Source organism: Portunus trituberculatus, chromosome 48, assembly GCF_017591435.1.
Source record: "Portunus trituberculatus isolate SZX2019 chromosome 48, ASM1759143v1, whole genome shotgun sequence".
Classification (NCBI taxonomy): domain Eukaryota; kingdom Metazoa; phylum Arthropoda; class Malacostraca; order Decapoda; family Portunidae; genus Portunus; species Portunus trituberculatus.
In genome coordinates this window covers 1107263-1128033 of record NC_059302.1, presented here as the reverse complement: position 1 = coordinate 1128033, position 20771 = coordinate 1107263, and the positions used below count along the sequence as shown (strand labels likewise).

The following is a 20771-nucleotide window of genomic DNA, read 5'->3' as shown; positions in this document are numbered from 1 at the left end:
ATGGTGGAAATGGTGATACCCTGGTAATGACTTGGTGGGTAGTGTGAGTGAGTGGTTTAGATGACGTGTTAGACAGCAAGGTGGCAAGAATGAATATAAGTCCAGCAAGGAAGGAGTTACGTAGCTGGCACGAGTGATTGATTCAGGAGGCATGAATACAGTATTGTGAGACCGTGATAACTTGGTAGGTAGTGTGAGTGAGTGGTTCAGATAACGTGGAAGACAGTAAGGTGGCCATCCTGAATGCAAGTCCAGAGAGGAAGGAGTTACGTAACTGGCGAGAGTGACTGATTCAGGAATGGATACAGTATTGTGAAAACGGTGATAACTTAGTAGGTAGTGTGAGTGAGTGGTTCAGATGACGTGGAAGACAGTAAGTGAAGATGCTGATCTGCTTTCACGACTCTATACGAGAGAAGCCGAGAGGTGATGGCGTCCATATTAAATATCCGCTTGTCTTTCTTCTTTTCCATCTTGATTTGTTATTGTCTTTCCTTTATAATTGAGAATAAAAAAAAAGAGGTGTGTGCAAATCATATGAAAAATTAAATTAACGTTTTGTTTTATCATACCGTGATTTTTAGTGTGTGTGTGTGTGTGTGTGTGTGTGTGTGTGTGTGTGTGTGTGTGTGTGTGTGTGTGTGTGTGTGTGTGTGTGTGTGTGTGTGTGTGTGTGTGTGTGTGTGTGTGTGTGTGCGTGCGCGTGTGCGTTTACAGTGACAAGACCACGCACCATTTTCCTTTCTCTCACAAATTCTCGCCTTTTCACTTGTCTCAATCTGTGCAAAATATTAGAAGTGAGGTATGCAGAGTTACCCCGTCGCGTGGGTAGGCTAAGGCAGGTTGCAGCCAAGGACACAATAAAGCACGAGGAAGGTCAGCCTGCCACGCCCTTCCCAAGGTCAGGACGAGAAACACAGTTAAGGATTACTTTTATGGCTTTGCAAGTAGTGAGTACCGCACCCATGACTTAGAGTTTATCTGGCTGTATCTGAATGTGTGTGTGTGTGTGTGTGTGTGTGTGTGTGTGTGTGTGTGTGTGTGTGTGTGTGTGTGTTCTTTATTAGTGACTATTTATTTGAGTGTATGAGTGTCGGTGTCTGTCTAAGCTTCTGTCCTTCTCTGTCTCTGTCTTTCTTTCTCTCTCGAAAAGTGACAACCTCCGTCCTTTATTCCCTTGCCGTTGTCCTTTTCATGTACTCGTACTCATCTCTCTCTGTGTTCTTTTCTCTCCGTCTCTATGCGTGTCTATAAGTGTGCGTGTCTGTCTGCTTCTCTGTTCCTTTCTGTCTCTCTCTGTCTTTCTCGCTCTAGGAAAGTGATAAGCTCGGTCCTTAATTCCCTTCCTGCGTACGTGACCAAATCGCTCACGAGGGTGTGACACAGGACACAGCGGCCATTATCCCTGCCATGCTGTGTTGCGCTTGCCATCATGTCCCCTCTCATTACGTAACTATTGTGCTATTGTTGCATTCACTCAGCTTGAAGTCGTCATTGCATTTACTTAGACTGACATTATCAATACGCTTTCACTAAACAGAATATGATGGTTGTTTATTTATCTATTTATTTTAGAACGGATTGAAGGAAGTGTAGTTTGGAATTTTTTTTTTTTTTTTACTTCATTCTACAAGTGTGTGGTGATAGGTGGTGAAGCACTAAGTTGAATGTAATGACCATCACACACACACACACACACACACACACACACACACACACACACACACACACACACACACACACACACACACACACACACACACACACACACACACACACACACACACACACACACACACACACACACACACACACACACACACACACACACACACCTCAATAAGTTTACATAGCCAAGACCTACTCCGCTTTCCTTGATTTCCTTACTCTATACACACGCTACAAGTAATACGGAACCTTATAGTAAGCTCTACCAACTTTAGATTCTCAGTAACACTCATGGACAAAGTATTTCCAGGTGCTGTCATTCCATACTAATGTTCCTTCAGCACGAATCTAACCTTCCCTGATAGCTAACACTGTTCTTGACCGAGTATTTAGCTTTTTTTCTTATCTTTTACGTGCGGGTTACAGGCCACAGACGCACACGCCACTTGTGAAGGTGATCAGGTGAAGTCTTGTAAAATCTGATCAGGTGTAGCGCCGGTGGAAGTTATTAAAATCTTATATTAACCGTCACAAACTTTCCAAGCCAATTTCCTTTCATACGCTTATATTTCAAGCTTCATGTCCCCCTGTCACCCTCCTAAGCCATGTAAAGGGGTCCTTGTAAGAGAAAATATACCCAATGACTACCACTACCACCACCATCACCAGTTACAGACACGCATAGAAGAAAATACTGACTTTCTTTTTATCTACATTCTTGTTTTTTTTTCTATCTTTGTTTAGTCTGTCAGGTTAATCAGTCGCGTGTTCTGTCTAGTTCCCGCCAGTTGCGTGTGTATGGTGTGTGGTGGGCAGTTATGGACGTCGGCATGCATCTAATAAGACAGGTAGGTAATTAGAAAGGTAGGTATAATGTATTCCTCGTGCAACATTGTGGTGATGTTCGGTTTCACCTTCCTTTGTTTAGTGGGTGAAGAGATAATCTTGAATGGATGTACCCCGTGTATGTATTGCCCCTACAGCTGCAAAGATGAGCAAGTGAAAGAAGAGCTGCAAGTAACCTCCATCCGAGTTACGTACACTCATGGTCAGAATTCAATTAACTTGTCACGCTCGTTTCCATTGTGTTTTTTTTTTTCCATAACAAATCCTCTGTTCAGCTGACACTTCTCTTACAAACCTAGTAAGTGATGGATTCTGAGCAAGTTTGAGAACTTAACAATGAAAAACTTTAAACACAGTGCATGTGATAACTTTACATTAATCGAGTAATGGCCATCACTTTACGTATATATTTAGATTAATGTTCATGTAGTTATATGAGCTGTAATTATTCTGACTAATTTTATGATAAGTTTTGAGCATGTGTGGGTGTGTGGGCAGCTACACTTCAGGGTCAGGTCGCGTGCCAGCTTCGTGGTGGTGGCGCAGCGAGGTCAGTTCTGCGTGAGCACTGACTGTGATTCCTAAACTTCGTGCCGCGGCCTTGAGAGGTCTTACTGCACCTCCCGCCACGTCACCTAATTGTCTCATTGCCTGGGAAGACTAGAGAATTTATGTTATCAATTGTTTTGCTCACTTATTCCATAATGTTATGCTCTTACATATTCGTAATGACATTTTGCATGTTGATGGAAACAATAACAACAAGTCAAGGAAAGCAACAAAAAAACAACACTAACTGTAGCAACACTAGCACCAGCAGTAGTAGCAGCAGCAGCAGCAGCAGTTCTGATAGCAGCAGCAGTAGTAGTAGTAGTAGTAGTAGTAGTAGTAGTAGTAGTAGTAGTAGTAGTAGTAGTAGTAGTAGTAGTAGTAGTAGTAGTAGTAGTAGTAGTAGTAGTAGTAGTAGTAGAAGTAGTAGTAGTAGTAGTAGTAATAGTAGTAAACACTAGTAATAGCATCAACAGCTACTGCAAAAAGAAGAAAAAAAATATACACGACGAAGACAGCAGCAACGGCAGTAGTAGTAGTAGTAGTAGTAGTAGTAGTAGTAGTAGTAGTAGTAGTAGTAGTAGTAGTAGTAACAGTAGTAGCAGCAGCAACAGCCAGCAGGAGCTTGCATCCATTTCTGTTTTTCCTCCTTCCTATGACTTGAAATCTTTCAAGGTCCCTTTGACCTTTCTTCAGGAACTGGTATAAAAGTTTTTTTTATTTTTCGTCCCTTTTTTTCCCTTTTATCACTAACCCTCTTACATAGAAAACTGATAGTATGCTTACGAGCAATTAAGTAACGCAATGAGAAAGTCTTGTAACCATACCTTTCCACTCACAGACAGCACAACTTTTATCTGCACACTTTCATCCTTCCTAAATCGTGCTATAATGTAAATGTCAATCTACATGAGCCATAACATCGAGATCACATAACGCTGATAATAAGAAGAAAAAACTCTGGTTCAGGTGCTACTTTCCTTTCGACAGCCAGGTCAGACAGGGGGCATCGCATGTTATGAGGGGACCAGGAAAGAAACCCCCTGCAGTTGTTATTTATCGATAACACATGACAGGGTGAAGAGGGGAGGACGGGGCCGCCAAGTAACAAAACGAGATCCCCTGAGATATGTATGAGGAAGAGGGAAGGAGGGCGAACCGGAAGAATAACATGAAGGTGTAACACTAAGGAAATGAAGAGGAAGGCAAAGGTAAGTAGGGCAGGGGTGGGAAATGGCCTCTCGAGAAAAGATTAAATAGGGAAGAAAGTAAAGCAGAGCAACAATCTTCAGGTGGAGGAAGAGAAGGAGCATGGAGAACAACGATAAGGAAATAAGTACAAGGAAGTCAGGGAGGCGTGTGAAAGAAGAGAGTATAGGTCCCCTGAGAGAAAGGATTGAAAGGAGGAAAATTAGAAAGTAAGTCAGAGGAGCAGTCTGGAGGAGGAAAAGCAATAAGGAAGAGAAGAGGAGGAGGGCACAGATAGGTGGGACGGCTGAGAGTAAATGCCCCTTGAGAGAAAAGATAAAAAAAAATGTCAGAAAAGTAAGACAGAAGCGACCTGGAGGAGAAAGAACGATAAGGAAATGAAGAGCAAAGACCAGACGTCCTTCGGGAAGCACGCGTCTGAGAGAGGGGAGAACGAGAAGTGGGAATGATGACACATAAAGATAAGTAAACGAGGCGTGATATATGAAGGGGGAGCTACCATGTTCTTTCTTCCAGTAAGCAATAAGAAACACGAAGCGGCGCGTCAAACTCCTCCTCCCTGCCTTGCGGTATTTCTGGATCAAGGAAGAAACGAGAACATTTCCGGTCAAACAGTAACTTAAACCAGTTTGCTGCAATTACCTTCAGAACAGATGATGATAATTCGATATCATGACACACGGTAATTAGTAACTCAGTATGGTGATGATGTCTGCTGCTCGGAAATGGTCTCTTTGTGCAGTATCAGCACAAGAAGATACGATGTAGGTGAGGACGTGCTCAAGGAGAGCAACAGGCATGAACTGATTTACTCATATTTGCATGTTTGATACCTACTTTATGACTCTTCTTCCCTTTATCTTTGCTTCGATTGCTTGGTATCCATAAGTGTCAACTTTTGCATATAATTAATCAAGTCTATATACCAGAAACAATAAGTATTGTATTTGTTCTGCTTGTTCTCTATTCTGTTACATATGAAACAAACTTTTTTTCTCGACTATCATTCTGACACGACAGGACAAGAAAATCATTGAGTGTTGACTGAGCCTTGTTGTGGCTGCGTAGGCAGACAATAAGGAATTTTATTCGATATTTACATCCTAATTTCGGCACAACACATCAAGATTCGGCTTTCTAGGGCTGATCAAATGACGGCAAAAACACGTAGAACATACAAACAAAATAATGAATCTAGGTCATAATGCATAAAATGTTCGGTGCACTGAATTGAGTGGCGTGCTTGCAAGAGGATGGCAAAGATAGCTGTCTCAAAGTGGGGTGCGACGGGTCCTTTGTACAAATCAGTCCCCTCACGGTTCAGAGGCGGCATTGTACAGGTGACCTATTCACAGCTTCATTTTCCTCTATATTAGAATATACATATTTCTTTCACATTAGAATATACATTTTTCTTCTGCATTAGAATATACAGTCTCACTAAGTCGAAAAATAAATAAACGATTTACAAAAACTTCAAAAGTGAACTATAAACATTGTAATTTTAATCTGTACATATGATCATTACAGCACCCTTAGCTGGTCGCAAAGTTTATTCCTGGGTTCCCGAGAGGCAATGGCGAACTGTGCACTGGTGGGATGAGGACCCCTTCATATTTCATTTGATATATAAATAAGACTTTTATATAACAATGAGGAGCCTGGGCCAATTACATCATTCTCTGCTTAAGTTGCTACTGCTTGGAGCTTTTTTCAGTAAAGCCAGCCTAACAACACTATTATCCCGTTTCAAGGAACGACGTTGATCTTCAAGTCAATTCTTCGTAGTACGAGACAAGAACGCGGCAATTCACAGCAGATCCAAGACAAGTCACACGGAAAGTGGTGTTATCTCTTGGTCTTTGCTATTCTCAGCAGGTTTAGCCGCGTCCTCGGCACCCCGTCACCTGCTGCTAAAGAGGACCACATATCTGCCATAGCCGGAGTGCCACTTGTGAACTAACCGTCATAAAGACCTGTGGTCAACTAGTGGAGCAGAGGCAACGGAATGCTGGGTGATGACCGCGTCTCTATAGCGTCCACCTCGCTCCCTCAAGTCATAGTCTTCCGTGTTCCTTAGCCTCCCTGCAGCCACTAACCGTTCAGCATATATTTTGGCAGGCTCATGATCTACAAATCTGCCTGGATAATCACTCTCCGAATATGGTTTCGAGAACTCATAGTCAATAGATCTACTCCTGACAGGATCTGAATCTAAGGCTCTACTATAGGGTATCCGACCTGAGTATATTCTGCTGCTGTCAGGTTCTGATAACCTCCCAATAATTTGCCTTTCAGTAAATCCCGCAAGATAACTTGGCTCTACTGTACCAACAGTGTACCTGCGCTCCTGATACTGTCTGCCACGCCTCTCATCTTGAGGTTCATAGGAGTACCCACGATCAATGCGTGATGGGATGTATCCTCTGTCTTGGGTTACCCTTGGCAGTATCCGGTCACCATTTCGTTCAGAAAGTGCTGCACCTCGCCCCAACACATCAGGACGCACACGATCAATTGAACCCTCAATTCTTGGATACTCTACAAGGGATTCACGGCGACCTCGCTCAACAAGTGCGTTTTGGTGCATCCTTTCTGTGGAGGAGTCGCGGGCGACACGCTCAACAATGCTCCCACGATGGATGCTTTCCGTTGCTCTTATGGGAGCTTCACCATGCAGGATCTCAACTGGGTGCTCATTACGGCCATAATCTATGAGGGAATCCCGCTGCCGAAGCCTGTCTGGGCTGCCACGCTCCGTAATGAGTCTAGCTTCTAATGGTGCCTGAACAATTCCGTGATCCAACGATATCGCTGACATTCTTCCTCGGTCGTGGATTAGGTCTTGCCCACGCCCTGCAAAACTTCCTGGCCGCCTAGAGCCTTGTGATTCGACAGTACGGCCTTGGTCCACCATCCCCAAAGGACGCACTGCCATTTGCTCCTCAGGGTTGAAGTTTATTTCCTCAACGGTCCGGCTAGATTGTGTGGTTACTCCTCGCCCAGAAAAACCTGCTGACTGATCGTCACTTGGGAGTTGAGATTCTGAAAATCTTCCTTGGTTACCGTCAGACTCCATGTTTCGTTCGCCTGAAGACCGCCTGGAGCCCCCATGACTCATGATCGGTTCGTTGTATCCAACATCAGATGAACTTACTACAAGTGTGTTCTCTCCTTGACTTTGAATATGTTGTTCTTCGGTCAGTTCGTATCTTTTATCTGATCGACAGTACTCTCCTTCATAGGTGGTGGACTGCTGGGGTACAACTCTGCGCACCATCTGTTGCTCTATGATCACCTCGCCACCATCGTTTGGAGAAGGATGGCGACTCACCCGGATTATTCTTTCAGTTCCTGCGAAGTGTTGAGGATCTGCAGGACTAATGCTTTCAGGGTTCTCTGCCTCACTGGCAAGGCCTGTCATGGGTTGACTGTGGCGTCGCTGTCCACTGCTTCGTTGCATATTCACGTCTACAGATGCCCGACGCCGGACATTTGGGGAGGACTGAAGACGCTGACCCCTCACCTGGTAGTTATTCGAAGTTATGGAACCTTTCTGCTCTTCATGTTCTTTGTCTGCTGTATCTTTCTTATTCATTCGAAGTAAACGCTTCCATTTTTCTTTGGGATTGATTTTGTTTGGGAAAACACTGCATCCAGCTTTTTGCTGAACAGGAGATTTCTGTTGATCCTCCTGCTTGACTTTGTTTTTTCCAGGCCGAAGGAGCAGCAGGCGTCGGGGTTTAGGAGGACCGGATAGCCTTGTTTGGGATCCTTGTTCCTTTTTATCTGATGATGCGCTTCCTAGTGATGAGGGAGACGCTCGATGCATGGTATCTGGCACCTGAAGCGTCACCTCTCCATCCTTCTTGAGCTTTTCCTGGTGTCTCTCTACCTCCTGATGATTGACTGATGTCACCTGCTTCATATCCAGGTTTCCAGAGTGACTCCTTTGAGGCTCAAGATTTTCCTTTCTCTTTGTCGTCTTCTGCTGCATGTTGGCTTGCCTGGTTTTTGTGGAGCCCGTTTGCTTGCGTTCTTTCTGCTGCATAACTTGTTGGAATGACTGTCGCAAAGCAACTGTCCACCTCTGTTTGGCTGCAGCCCCGCGTTCTGGTGTTGGATTGTGGCCACTCGGGGAGTTGTGTTTCACCATCAGGGGGGACGCCCTCCTGCCGCTTCGCTGTTTCGCTAACCGGAGGTTCTGTCCCCCGGTGTCGTCAGTGTCGGAGCTCTGTCCCTGTTAGGATATCAAAGAACAAGTAAAAAAACTACACGTGGAGTCATTGAACTTCCAAGGTTTTAGTGGATTTACTTAGGGCATAAAACTGAATGCATGTTAATTAAGAGAATACTTGCATAATCATTGTGTCTAATGCTACAAATGACTTAAGCCCGTGAACTCTAGAAAAAAGAAAAGCGAATTTTTATCAACAATTTTTACATTAACTTTAAGAATAGCTGATACTACATGAACTACAAAATACGTGTCTAATTAGTCACATTAATTATGGGATACAAATTTTCAAGGAATTTACGCTCATAACTAGAAAACGTTATCAAGATCAGCACAAAACTTTAAATAACACATGAGAAGAAAAATTGATTGCCAGCTCTCATTTACAGAGAAAAGGCCTTGCTGGTGATTGCTGGTAATGGAGGAACGAAAGAAAGTGGAGACAATATCAGGCTAGAACAATGTACGTGAGGAGAGGGTTGTAAGGGAAAAGAAAAAAGAAAAGCATGCAGCGAGGAAAAAAAGAACAGAGGCACGTTCTTTTAAATGGAGAAATATATAAGTAGGGAGAGAGGGAAGGAGGGAGAAAGTCCTGTATAAAGTGGAAAGGGAAAATAAGAGTCGAGTTGTGCCTGTGAAACTGATCTTGTCGTGAAGAATAAATGAGAAAAGTGCTAATCGAAGTAAAAAAAAAAAAAAGAAGAAAAGAGAGGTGTATAAAGTAGACATTCTCAGACTTGCCATCAAGCGCTCCGTCCCTTTGACTGAAGAGGAGGAGAACGAGGGGAATGAAAAAGGTAAAAAAAAATAGGGAAGAGAAGTAGAAGGAAAACGAGAGTGCTTGAGGGAGGTGTGTGAAGGTGAAGGTGGAACTCAGACGGAGTGAAGTGCAGCCCTATGGGAGGACTTAGTGTTTGAACCTGAGAGAGAGAGAGAGAGAGAGAGAGAGAGAGAGAGAGAGAGAGAGAGAGAGAGAGAGAGAGAGAGAGAGAGAGAGAGAGAGAGAGAGAGAGAGAGAGAGAGAGAGAGAGAGAGAGACAGACAGACAGACAGACAGACAGACAGACAGATAGATAGACAGACAAACAGACAGACAGACAGACAGACGGAGACAGACAGACAGACAGATAGTCAGAGAGAGATAGGCAGAAATAGAAAATAGAAAAGTATTTAATGGAAGAAGATATGAAAATTAAGCTATTAGAATGGAAAAAGAGACAGTCTGATTGGGTTCCTTCACTATATCCTCCACCTACAAGTGCTCCACCAGTGTTTACCTTGGTATCGGATGTCGCCTGGAGGCTTATAACTGCTGTGACTTTATCGAATCCAAACAAAAAAACAAAGACAATATATTCATCGTTAGTATGCTATCACTAACTATTGTATTTGACTTGGAAGGGTCTTAAAAGTCTTCAGTTAATAAATGTTGTTAATTTATACTATTTTTTTAATTCTGCACGCAGTTATTCTTCATGTTTTCTGTCTATTAAGAGAGAGACACTTGATCCATTAATATATACTATCTTACTTTTGGCACTAGGTGAGGCGTCTTCGGAATTTCTATCGGTGATAAGCAACATCACAAACTCTCAAAATTTTGCGATTTTTTATTTATCTTTATCGATTTATATTTTAATTTCTTTGCCCTCTTCGTAACAAAGCATTGATTTCACTAACGACTCGGTAATTATCTGACAAGTTATCCCAAAAGTGGCAGCGATTGGAGGACATCTGAAATATTTGCCTAACCCTATAGTGAGCAGCGGGTCAGAGGTCTCGTTGTTTTTGTGATATTTCAGAACGATTCCCTTAACGCTTTCAAGTGTAGAGAAGAAGAACGTAACTTTGTTAGTACTTTCATTAGTACCCTTCAGTAAAACTGTGGCTCGTTTTATAATTCCTTAAATCAAAAGGTTTTCTGTATGGGTGCGATGTGTCCTTTGTAATTATTATTTTCAGAATACAAAAAATAATTTTATCTCTTATATGAAATATATAACATAAAATAACGACTATTTTTCCATATATTTGCTAATTAAAGAGACCTTTTCAAATCATTGACGAATTGTATGTCTACCTCCGGACACCCCATACTCATAGCTTTCCTTCCTCCACCATCTCTCGTCCTCTACTATCTCTCTCCCATCATATCACATTCTCCTCCACAATGATGACGCTAAGAGCCAAAAATCTGACCTATCCTGAGAGTTACTTTGCGGGCACGGCGTCGCTTCCCTTCACCAGATTGACGGAGCTACACTGCATCAACGAACCGTCCAGTTCCTCCGTTCGGGATGCCAAGGAAAGATGAACCAGAGGGCAAAATGAGAGTCAGTCATCGCTCACTACAGGAGGAACTACCAGCCCTGTGCAGATCCAGTTCATGAAAGCACCCGATCTCATACCTGGAGTCCTGCGACGCGTCCGGGAGTTGAGGGAGCCAGGTAGGGGCGGTCGGTGGAGCCTTGAGGCTACGGGTGTGGTCACAGAGGAGTAACTACTCACCCGCTGCCTCGAGAAGAAGGTCTTTTTGTGCCTTATGCTGGCCACTGACGTGAGGGAGGAGGCGCGGGACATCCCAATGCCTGAAGACTCTGCGGTGGTGATGGACTGCAGACTGAGGGTGCTGGTGGGGGGCAAGGAAGATGCTCGTTTCTGCTCCTCTTGACTCAGCCTCCCCGTGCGTGTTCGTTTGGAAGATCTCGAGGTGCCTTGCTCTGTCCACCCTTGTGACCTGACACTCAGCCGGGACTTTTCTCGTTTTTGTGCTAGTCTCTCCCGCTTCTGCTGCTGCTGCTGTTCCTTTTCCCGCCTGTTGTATGCGTCCTGTATCCGCCGGGCTGCAGTCTGGGTGAGCCGGGGACCCGTGAGACGGAAACGATTCTTTGGCTTGGGTGCGATCTTCGGGTGATACTTAATGTGTATCTTCTTGGAAGCAGACTTCATGTACATTTCCAGCTCTTGCACTATCTCTGGAGGGGCTCTACCCTCATCCAGAACCACCTTGCCCTTCGTTATAACTTCGAGTTCTCTTCTCTTCAGCCGCACCCAATCGGCCAGGAGCATAGAGCCCAGCCGGCGGGGAAGCTTCTTCCGGAATCGCCGCTCGTGGTTTTCTTCTGAGGTAAGCGTGACAGATTCCACGTGCAGCAGAGGGGAACGTGTCGCGGCCTTCACCTGATTTCCGCCCATCGGAGGCCGCGTGGGCGTAGTACGGTGGCGTCTTGTAGTCACGCGCTACGTTTCACGGCGTGACATCTGTCTGTCGCGTAACACAACGTTCGCCAATATCACCATCATGTTCGCATAATGAACACAGTCACAAGTCTCATAATCTACTACCGCCCTTTCCGCTCACCGTGGCGCACCCGACCTTCTACTCCGATGCACTTCAGTTTTTTTTTTCTTTCTTTTTCGAAATTACAACTCACATGAATGATTCAGCTGGTTGTTATAACACGGCAACACGCGTGGTCACAAAACAACTCATCACCACTGACGTTGGAATTCTGAAAGGCAAGCAGGGATTTAAGGAGCCCTGTAAAACATGAAAATGTGTGTGTGTGTGTGTGTGTGTGTGTGTGTGTGTGTGTGTGTGTGTGTGTGTGTGTGTGTGTGTGTGTGTGTGTGTGTGTGTGTGTGTGCTTTTGTGCGTGCGTGGGGTGTACGCACATATACGTGTGCGTGCGTGAGAGTGAGTTTCTCGTCAGTTACACCACAAACCAAACGTTCATGCAGGTGGCAAATATGATGCACAACATTTCTTTACCAACAAGGCGGGTCGTCAGTCCAGAGGGCGGCAACAAGCAGCAGTAACGCGGCACGGCAGCAGGCAGCAAATGGCCCTCACTCGGCGGAAGCCATGCATTGATTTGCCCTTGCAGTTCTGGGAATGGACACGTTGGCCACAGCAGCATAAACTTGCAACGACCTCTTCGACTAAACATACGATCTAGGAATATGTGAAAACCTGAGTCGAACGAAAATTGTAAATAAATTAGTGAACTCTAACACGTGTTCTGACTTTTTACGACTATACAAGTGAAGGCTGCTGTTGATAAGACACTGATAGCCTCTCGAGAAAGACGAGAAAGTGTTACGTTGTGGAGGTCAGTCAAATGTCATCTGGACAGCAAGAAAGAGATACGAAATATAAAATGATGACAATAAAAGTGGTGGGTAGAGGGAGAAGAGGCGAAGAGGAATAGGAAAACTGCGAGAGGTTGTTCACCTCAAAGTAGTCTTGATCACACACACAACAAATGATTTACTAGACGAATAGATTGGTCAAAATCCCTACATAAATTACGTCCGATGTTAATAGTTCACCATTTGACCTTTCCTCAGACATGCAATTAGTTCCTTTCGTAATTATAAAACCAAGAGAAAAGAGAGGGCCGGGAAGGAGGTTGCGAATATATTGTGAATAATCCCTATAGTTAAGTTATCCAGAAAGTGGAGTGAGGAGGGGAGCAGAAAACGAAGGAATTATATCTTATGTCTGGAGAGAGAAATACCTTCATGAGAGGGCGTACCTGGCAGTGCTTAACGAGACAGGTGAGTGAGGGGCCCTGCAAACACCCCGTGCAACACACATCACACCCACCACGCGCTCGCACACCCACTCACTCGCCCATTAATACTCTCAACACTAATTAGGTCAGAATCCAGTGAATAAGACAAGAGAGAGAGAGAGAGAGAGAGAGAGAGAGAGAGAGAGTGTGTGTAATTCACCTCGGTCGTCTGCTGGTCACCCAGCCAGTCTTCCCCATTACGGAGCGAGCTCAGACCTCATAGACCGATCTTTGGGTAGGACTGAGACCACATCACACAACACACATCGGGAAAGCGAGGCCACAACCCCTCGAGTTACATCCCGTACCTATTTACTGCTGGGTGAACAGGGGCCACACATTAAGAGGCTTGCCCATTTGCCTAGCCGCTTTCTGGGACTCGAACCCGGGCCTCTCGATTGTGAGTCGAGCGTGCTAACCACTACACTACGAGGTATAACGTGTGTGTGTGTGTGTGTGTGTGTGTGTGTGTGTGTGTGTGTGTGTGTGTGTGTGTGTGTGTGTGTGTGTGTGTGTGTGTGTGTGTGTGTGTGTGTGTGTGTGTGTGTGTGTGTGTGTGTATTCACCTAGTTGTATTCACCTAGTTGTAATTTTTACAGGGCCTGGGTATCATACTCGTGTGGCCCCGTCTCCATATCTATACACATCCAACTTTCCTTTAAAACTATGCACTCCTCGCTGACACCACCTCCTCACTCAAACTATTCCACACCTCCACACATCTCTGTGGGAAACTATATTTCTTCACATCCTTCAAGCATATTCCCTTGGCTATCTTTTTACTATGCGATCTCGTAGTTCTATTTAAATTTTCCTCTCTCAACATCATTTGCTCATTATCCACTTCATCCAAACCGCCCAACAGTTTATAAACCTGTATCAAATCTCCTCTTTCTCTTCTTTGTTCCAAGGTAAGCAAATTCATTTCTTTTAATCTCTCCTCATAGGTCATTTCTGCCAATTCCGGAACCATTTTTGTTGCCATTCTCTGCAATCTCTCCAACTTCCTTATATGCTTCTTTTTATAAGGGGACCAAACCATATTCCAATCTTGGTCTAATCACAGTACTAATTAATTTCTTCATCATATCTTTATCCATATAATGAAAGGCTAATCCAATATTTCTAATCAAATTATATATTTCTCCAAACATCTTGTCAATATGAGCCTCAAACTGCCCATCATCTTGTATTATCACTCCCAAATCCTTTTCCTTTTCCACCTTTTTCAACACTACTCCTTCACCCATCTTATATAACCCTCTTGGCCGTCTTCCACTCTTCCCCATCTCCATTACATGACTTTTGCTCAGATTAAATTCCATCTCCCACCTTTTGCTCCACTTCCAAATCCTATCTAGATCTGCCTATAAGATTTCACAATCTTACACCCACACACCTACCTGTGTGTGTGTGTGTGTGTGTGTGTGTGTGTGTGTGTGTGTGTGTGTGTGTGTGTGTGTGTGTGTGTGTGTGTGTGTGTGTGTGTGTGTGTGTGTGTGTGTGTGTGTAATTCACCTCGGTCGCCTGCTGGTCACCCAGCCAGTCTTCCCCATTACGGAGCGAGCTCAGAGCTCATAGACCGATCTTCGGGTAGGACTGAGACCACACACTCCACACACCGGCAAAGCGAGGCCACCACCCCTCGAGTTACATCCCGTACCTATATTTATTGCTAGGTGAACAGGGGCCACACATTAAGAGGCTTGCCCATTTGCCTCTCCGCCCCGAGACTCGAATCCGGCCCTCTCGATTGTGAGTCGAGCGTGCTAATCACTACACTACGCGGTGTGTAGTGTGTGTGTGTGTGTGTGTGTGTGTGTGTGTGTGTGTGTGTGTGTGTGTGTGTGTGTGTGTGTGTGTGTGTGTGTGTGTGTGTGTGTGTGTGTGTGTGTGTGTGTGTGTGTGTGTGTGTGTGTGTGTGTGTGTGTGTGTGTGTGTGTGTAACTAACGGTCTTTCTAACTTGACGGATCCTTAATGGCGAACAATGATACTTTCCTCCCACTGCAATTTAGCATAGAAAGAAAAGTGTAGATGACTTGTCTTGCTCGAACCCTGATGACTACACCACACATCTTTTGTGCCAGTTTTTGATACGCAGAAGCGATGATGGTTGAAATTCATCCACACTATCGATAGATATTATTTATAAATTATATTGATTTCTGCAACTTTTTTCTTAAATCTTAACATTCATTCGTAATATATTCACAGTGTGGGATCTCCATCCGTGCAATTTGCTGATCGCTTTGTTTATCCAACCTTGTATTACTTTACTGGACAAAAAATAAATACGCGATACAGGTTTAGCATCCCCAGCAATTTGTCGCTAACGTGCTGGAAAGCCAAGGTTAGTTCACAGATCATTATTCTGATCGGGAATTTGATACGAAATTAAAAGAACCCCGTGGAAAGAATAAAGAAAGATTATGCAGACAAAGGCAAGAAAAGTAAGACACGCAAAATGATTAAAAGATTACAATAACACAACGGAATGAAACCGAAAGAGCAGGAAACTTAACTGATGCAAGATGAAAACTGAAAATAAAAGGGAAAAGAAAACAAATTGGAGCATCTGATGATCAAAGAACAGAGGTTAGACAAACAGATTTGGTTCAGTCATCTGTGGAATGGAGACCAGCCGCCGTCTGATGTGGTAGCAATGATCGATGATTGGTTAATACACTAAACGATTATACGAAGCGACAATAACTCGTTCATAAGGTGACAAAGAATACTAAATGAATGAAAATTAATAAGATAGATCAATAAAAACGACTTGCATAAAAAAGTTTGTTGAGCTTAGATTCTAATTATATATTTGAATGTAGCGCCGGTATTAAAACGTGTGAACTGATCAGCTAAGCGAGATTGTATGTGATCTCGCACCTTCCCTTGATTGATGAAGACTAACAGACAGGTATTGAGTTTTTATCTAAGTAAGCACATGATTAAATGGAGGACAGAAGGAGAGAAGTATATGAAGGTAAGGAAAAAGGAAGAGAAGGACACATTAACGATGAAATGTACGCTGCCTCAGCTTGACATTGATAATACTACTTCCTGGTGATAGCAAATAAATTACAAGAAAAAGAAAGACGTAGATAAATATTTACTGTACAGTGGCTATGAATTATATCCAAGGCGATCGATTCCTGAGGCGTCGCTGGGAGAACTCAATACAAGGGAAGAGTCTACGTAGAGCTGCGCCAAGTCAATGGACCTTTCGAGACACATAATGAAGCTTTAGAGACACAGGGACTTTATGGAGCTCTCATCTGGTTACTGACAGGCGTTATGGAGATCAGAAGTTGCTTTAGATTGCATGAGGAGGTTGTGTTTGTGATGCTTTTAACTTGCTCGTTGGAGAATTAGACATGTGAAGAAACTAATACAACAGTGGAAGTAAATGTCAAAATTCAATAAATAAATAATAAAAGCAAAATAAGTCAAAGATGAGGACAGATAAGAATAAAAGAGAGAGGTCCTAAAATAATGTTAATAATTTAATATAAAATGAAACTGAATAAAAAGGTGAACGGCTGTGAATACATTAAATTTAAGGCATGAGAGAGAGAGAGAGAGAGAGAGAGAGAGAGAGAGAGAGAGAGAGAGAGAGAGAGAGAGAGAAAATCGATTATCCATTCATGCATTCTTCAGCCGTCAATATTCCACCATGCTCCACATTCCAGAGAGAGAGAGAGAGAGAGAGAGAGCACACCTATTGCCTTTTCCACACTGCACGCGGCCACCACATCCCACTGTTGTCAGGCTGAGTGGATTCCTGAGACATTTGTTAGTGCATCGAGTCACTCATTGCCCTACATCAGCTCCAGTGCTAGTTCTGCTTTTCTTTTTTACTTTTATTCTATTTTTACTCCAAGATTCGTATTCTCAAACAATTCTCAGCTTCACCTCCACTGTTTCAAAAGCTTTATTTGAGTTTAAGCGAGTTTTTAAAGCGTTTTCACGATTCTATAGACAAAGGGATGAGATTTCTATACTATTAACTGGAGAAACATTATTGAAAATCCAGCTGATCATCTCTGTGGCTTTGGAAAATAGTCGTGGTGAGAGAGCAAAGCGATTTTTAATATCAAAACGCTCACTTGTATATTTGCCTTGATACTGATGATGAAGTTGATGGTTAAGATGATGGTAATGACGATGATGATGTTGATAGTAATGATAATGGTGATGATGATGGTTCAATATCAATGTTAGGCAACACATAGACAAAAGAAATATATATAAAAAATAATAAACTGGAAATTCATCTCACACTAGAACCACATAAAGGAAAAAGACAAAAAAATAAAAGAAATCAATATGAACAGCTCAAGGAAGATCAATGACTAAAAAATTAATAGGAATGTTAAATTATTCATATTAAACAACAACAAAGGCGCACATGAGAAAATAAATGGAAATATAAAAAGAAATAGAGCATAGAGTAAGTAATCGCACGCTGCTGAAGGGTAAGAATATTAAAGTGAAGAAGTTAACCCACTGATTGATTGGTAATGTAATGACGCAACAATGAGGTCACGTGGCGCCGGAATGTACGACGTTAGGAGAAAGTTCACTGGCGCTCAATAAGTTCGTTGAGTCATAGAAATGGGCAAGATATACGTGTATGAGAAATGTTTTTTTTTTTTTATGCAAGAGGGAAAAATTGGACTAGGACAACATAAAAAGAAAAAAAAATGGTCCACTTTGCTCCCAGTCCCCTTTCAGGTTCAAGTGTTAGCAAAAACAAACAAAAAAAAGGATAAATGTCTGTTATAGTTGTGGCTACTTATTTAGTCACCTTAATCATTTACTTCCACTGTATTCCTCACATATTAAAGTCCCTGATCTGGTGAAATTTTAGCCTGTGCTATTAAGTACTTTGGGTTCATACAAGATAGATAAAAAATTAAGGTCATACAGATGATTACTTAATTTTCCTGTTATATTTCTTTTAATCAGTTATGAAGAATAATTTTTATAACTGCTACAAGTCAGGAAAACCCTCTTGACAACCCTCCTATATCATCTCAACGATACTGGAGATAATACCATGGAACGTTGGAGAATATAATCTTTTTCAGTTGCCAGGTTTGTAAGGAGATTTATCAGATCAAAGCATTCAATATTAACCCTTTCACTGCTAACCGTCCTTTCCTATCATCATCTGTAGAACTCTTCAGACAAATTTCTGTGCAGGCACTAACTTCTGCAGCTAGGCAAAGACAAAATTATTCTCATATTTTCCTTTTCCTATCAATCCAAACAATTTATTCCTGTAGTCTCGATGCTAACGAAAGTCGGCCATAACAGCAAAAGGATTAAAATAAGATAAAAAAATAAATAAATGTCGAAGAATGTCGGAAGAAATTCGTCAACACTTAAGCATTATGCAAACGAGAGGATGAAAAGGAGTAAAGAGGTGGTACTGGATGAAAAGGTTGGTGAAGATGAGGAGTAACGAGGAGAATGGGTGTGTTGAGTGTCGATCGGGACATATAGATGAGGATAACTGGGACAGGTAAAGTGGCGGTATGCCGTGCGAATGTATGGTATTTAGGGCAAAGTGCTGTCAGTTGAGATGTTTTTTTCACAGTGTAAGTATAATGGTAGAGTGGCGTGTGTGTCTGAACGGCAGGGAATTCTTGACGGATTGATGGCTGGCTGGTGTGGGAGGAAGTTTTTTTTATGGCACTGGATATTTTGGGTCAAGTCAGAATGGTGAGAGTGTGAATGATTTAATGGTTGTGAATGAAGTGTTTTTAGTGTTATAGGAAAACAATGCAGGTGTTCCTAGTAACACAATGGCAAATACAATCAAATGTCGCATAGTGTATTGTTTTAAGTATATGAACGTGGGAGTCTAGGAGCAAACTTTCAGAATTGTTATAAAAGAAGTGAAAGAAGTAAAGGGGATTGGAGCAGAGAGGAGACGATGATCACTGATTGGTAAGTTCAAAACAAAGGAGTTGAAATTGCAAGTAACAGAAAGAAGGAAACGTATATATATAAAAATACACACACAGAAAATTAAAATGATAAATTGAGAACCAATGAGTGATCCAAAGTTGTTCAGCGAGCCACCAATTGAGAGTAACCACCACCATAGCATAAAAACAAAATCAGCTTAATTAAACGCAACAGAAAAATACAAGAACAATGCCATACAGAACAAATTAATCTGATTATTTTAGGAGCAGCGCCAAAACGGCCAACAGAAAATAGAGACCTGCTGAGTGTTAAACTGAATATAAAAGCGAAAATAAGCAAAGCAAGGTGAAGTGATTGGAAATGAAAAGTGATGTTAGACCTGATTGTAGCGTAAAATTAGAGGGCTATAATTAGTATAGCAACACAGGTACGAGGGACAAACATGATTGGTAAGCCTCTGATAACTGCTCTCTTAGTATGTTCTTATTAACTCCCTCAACGTGAAGCTTCAAATTTGTATACGTCATGGGAATAATATAGCCATTCGTGTCGCAAGCCCTCACACACACACACACACACACACACACACACACACACACACACACACACACACACAGTATTAAAAAACTTTCAGCACCTAAATCAGGACAAGTCTCATGTCAACATTATTTTTTTCTATTTTTTCTGAAGTCAGTGTCACCGTTGTAATACCACCACCACCATCATCACCACCACCACCGTCAACACCACCGCCACCATCACACCATATCAGAAAACAGTAAAAGGTCACAATTTTGTAGATAGTATTTTAAGATGCACATATTTTCCGTCATTGTCTTTATTTTCTTTATAAATATTCATTGATATACAAATGTTCAGCAGGCACTCATTTCCTGAAATCTTAATGCATTATTTACGAGTTTTATCTTATTAATAGTAATAATAATCAGTGCGGCAAATTTGTGTTCATTCACGGGACAAAAATCTTTTTACCACAGTCACTTGTCTAAAATAGCGCCTGCATTTCTTTTTCACTCGTGTCATTTCTTTTTCTCCACTTTTTCTTCAGAGATAAAAGCTGTATTAGTCTGCTGTTTCAGTCTGTGACCGTCTCAGGTGAGGAAGCTTGCAACAGGTGACGAAAAAACGAAAGGTAGGCGCGAGGGGAAAAATTGTGAGTCAGGGAAGCATGACGTTTGGAGGAAGGCACTGCAGAGAATGGCGTGAGAACGAAATGGGCGGTAGAGAGATGAAAGACGTGCAAAAACTAGAGGAAACGGGCCATAGTGCAGTATGGAACGAAGTTAGGACACTGTTGAATGAAGCAAGAAATATATTGGAATGCAAAGGAAAAAAGTCAAGTGTGTATCGTAGGCAATGTGTGAAAGTACTGCATTGGGAGAAGAAAATGCATGAAGTTGGAAAGAGAGAAAGCGAGACATACTGCAGTGTACGGCAAGGTAAGGACAGTGTGTTAAGGGAACTGGAGAGTATGTACACTGGGAGGGAAGGCAGTGTGTGGCGTGCGACGTTGTGTGGTGAGGGTTTTAGTACTGCAGGGGTGTGGAGGGAGCGGGGTAACACCTTGGCACCGCGGCCTGTATCCTGACCCCGCCAGGTAACCACTGACACGGTGAAACCCGCCACTCCACACACTCTTACTCGCTAACACCAGTCCGTCGCCCCCAACCCTTCCACCTCCACCAACCCTCCCTCTAAAACACCACCTCCCTCTCTTACGTGC

The 20771-nt window shown here is 42.7% G+C and overlaps 1 protein-coding gene across 2 annotated transcripts; it reads right to left on the bottom strand.

The window, feature by feature from the left end:
• Positions 1-5317: 5317 nt before the first annotated feature.
• On the bottom strand, positions 5318-20646 carry LOC123498868. 2 transcript variants are annotated; one of them, XM_045246348.1, is made up of 3 exons: positions 20612-20646; positions 11018-12021; positions 5318-8512 (listed from the first exon to the last, which is right to left on the bottom strand). In XM_045246348.1, exons 2-3 carry the CDS (start codon positions 11702-11704, stop codon positions 6239-6241), a joined length of 2961 nt encoding a protein of 986 aa, XP_045102283.1. In that variant the 5' UTR covers positions 11705-12021; positions 20612-20646; the 3' UTR covers positions 5318-6238. The 2 variants fall into 2 exon arrangements, with proteins under 2 accessions (XP_045102283.1, XP_045102282.1); XM_045246347.1 differs by lacking the exon at positions 20612-20646 and adding an exon at positions 12282-13184.
• Positions 20647-20771: the final 125 nt, after the last annotated feature.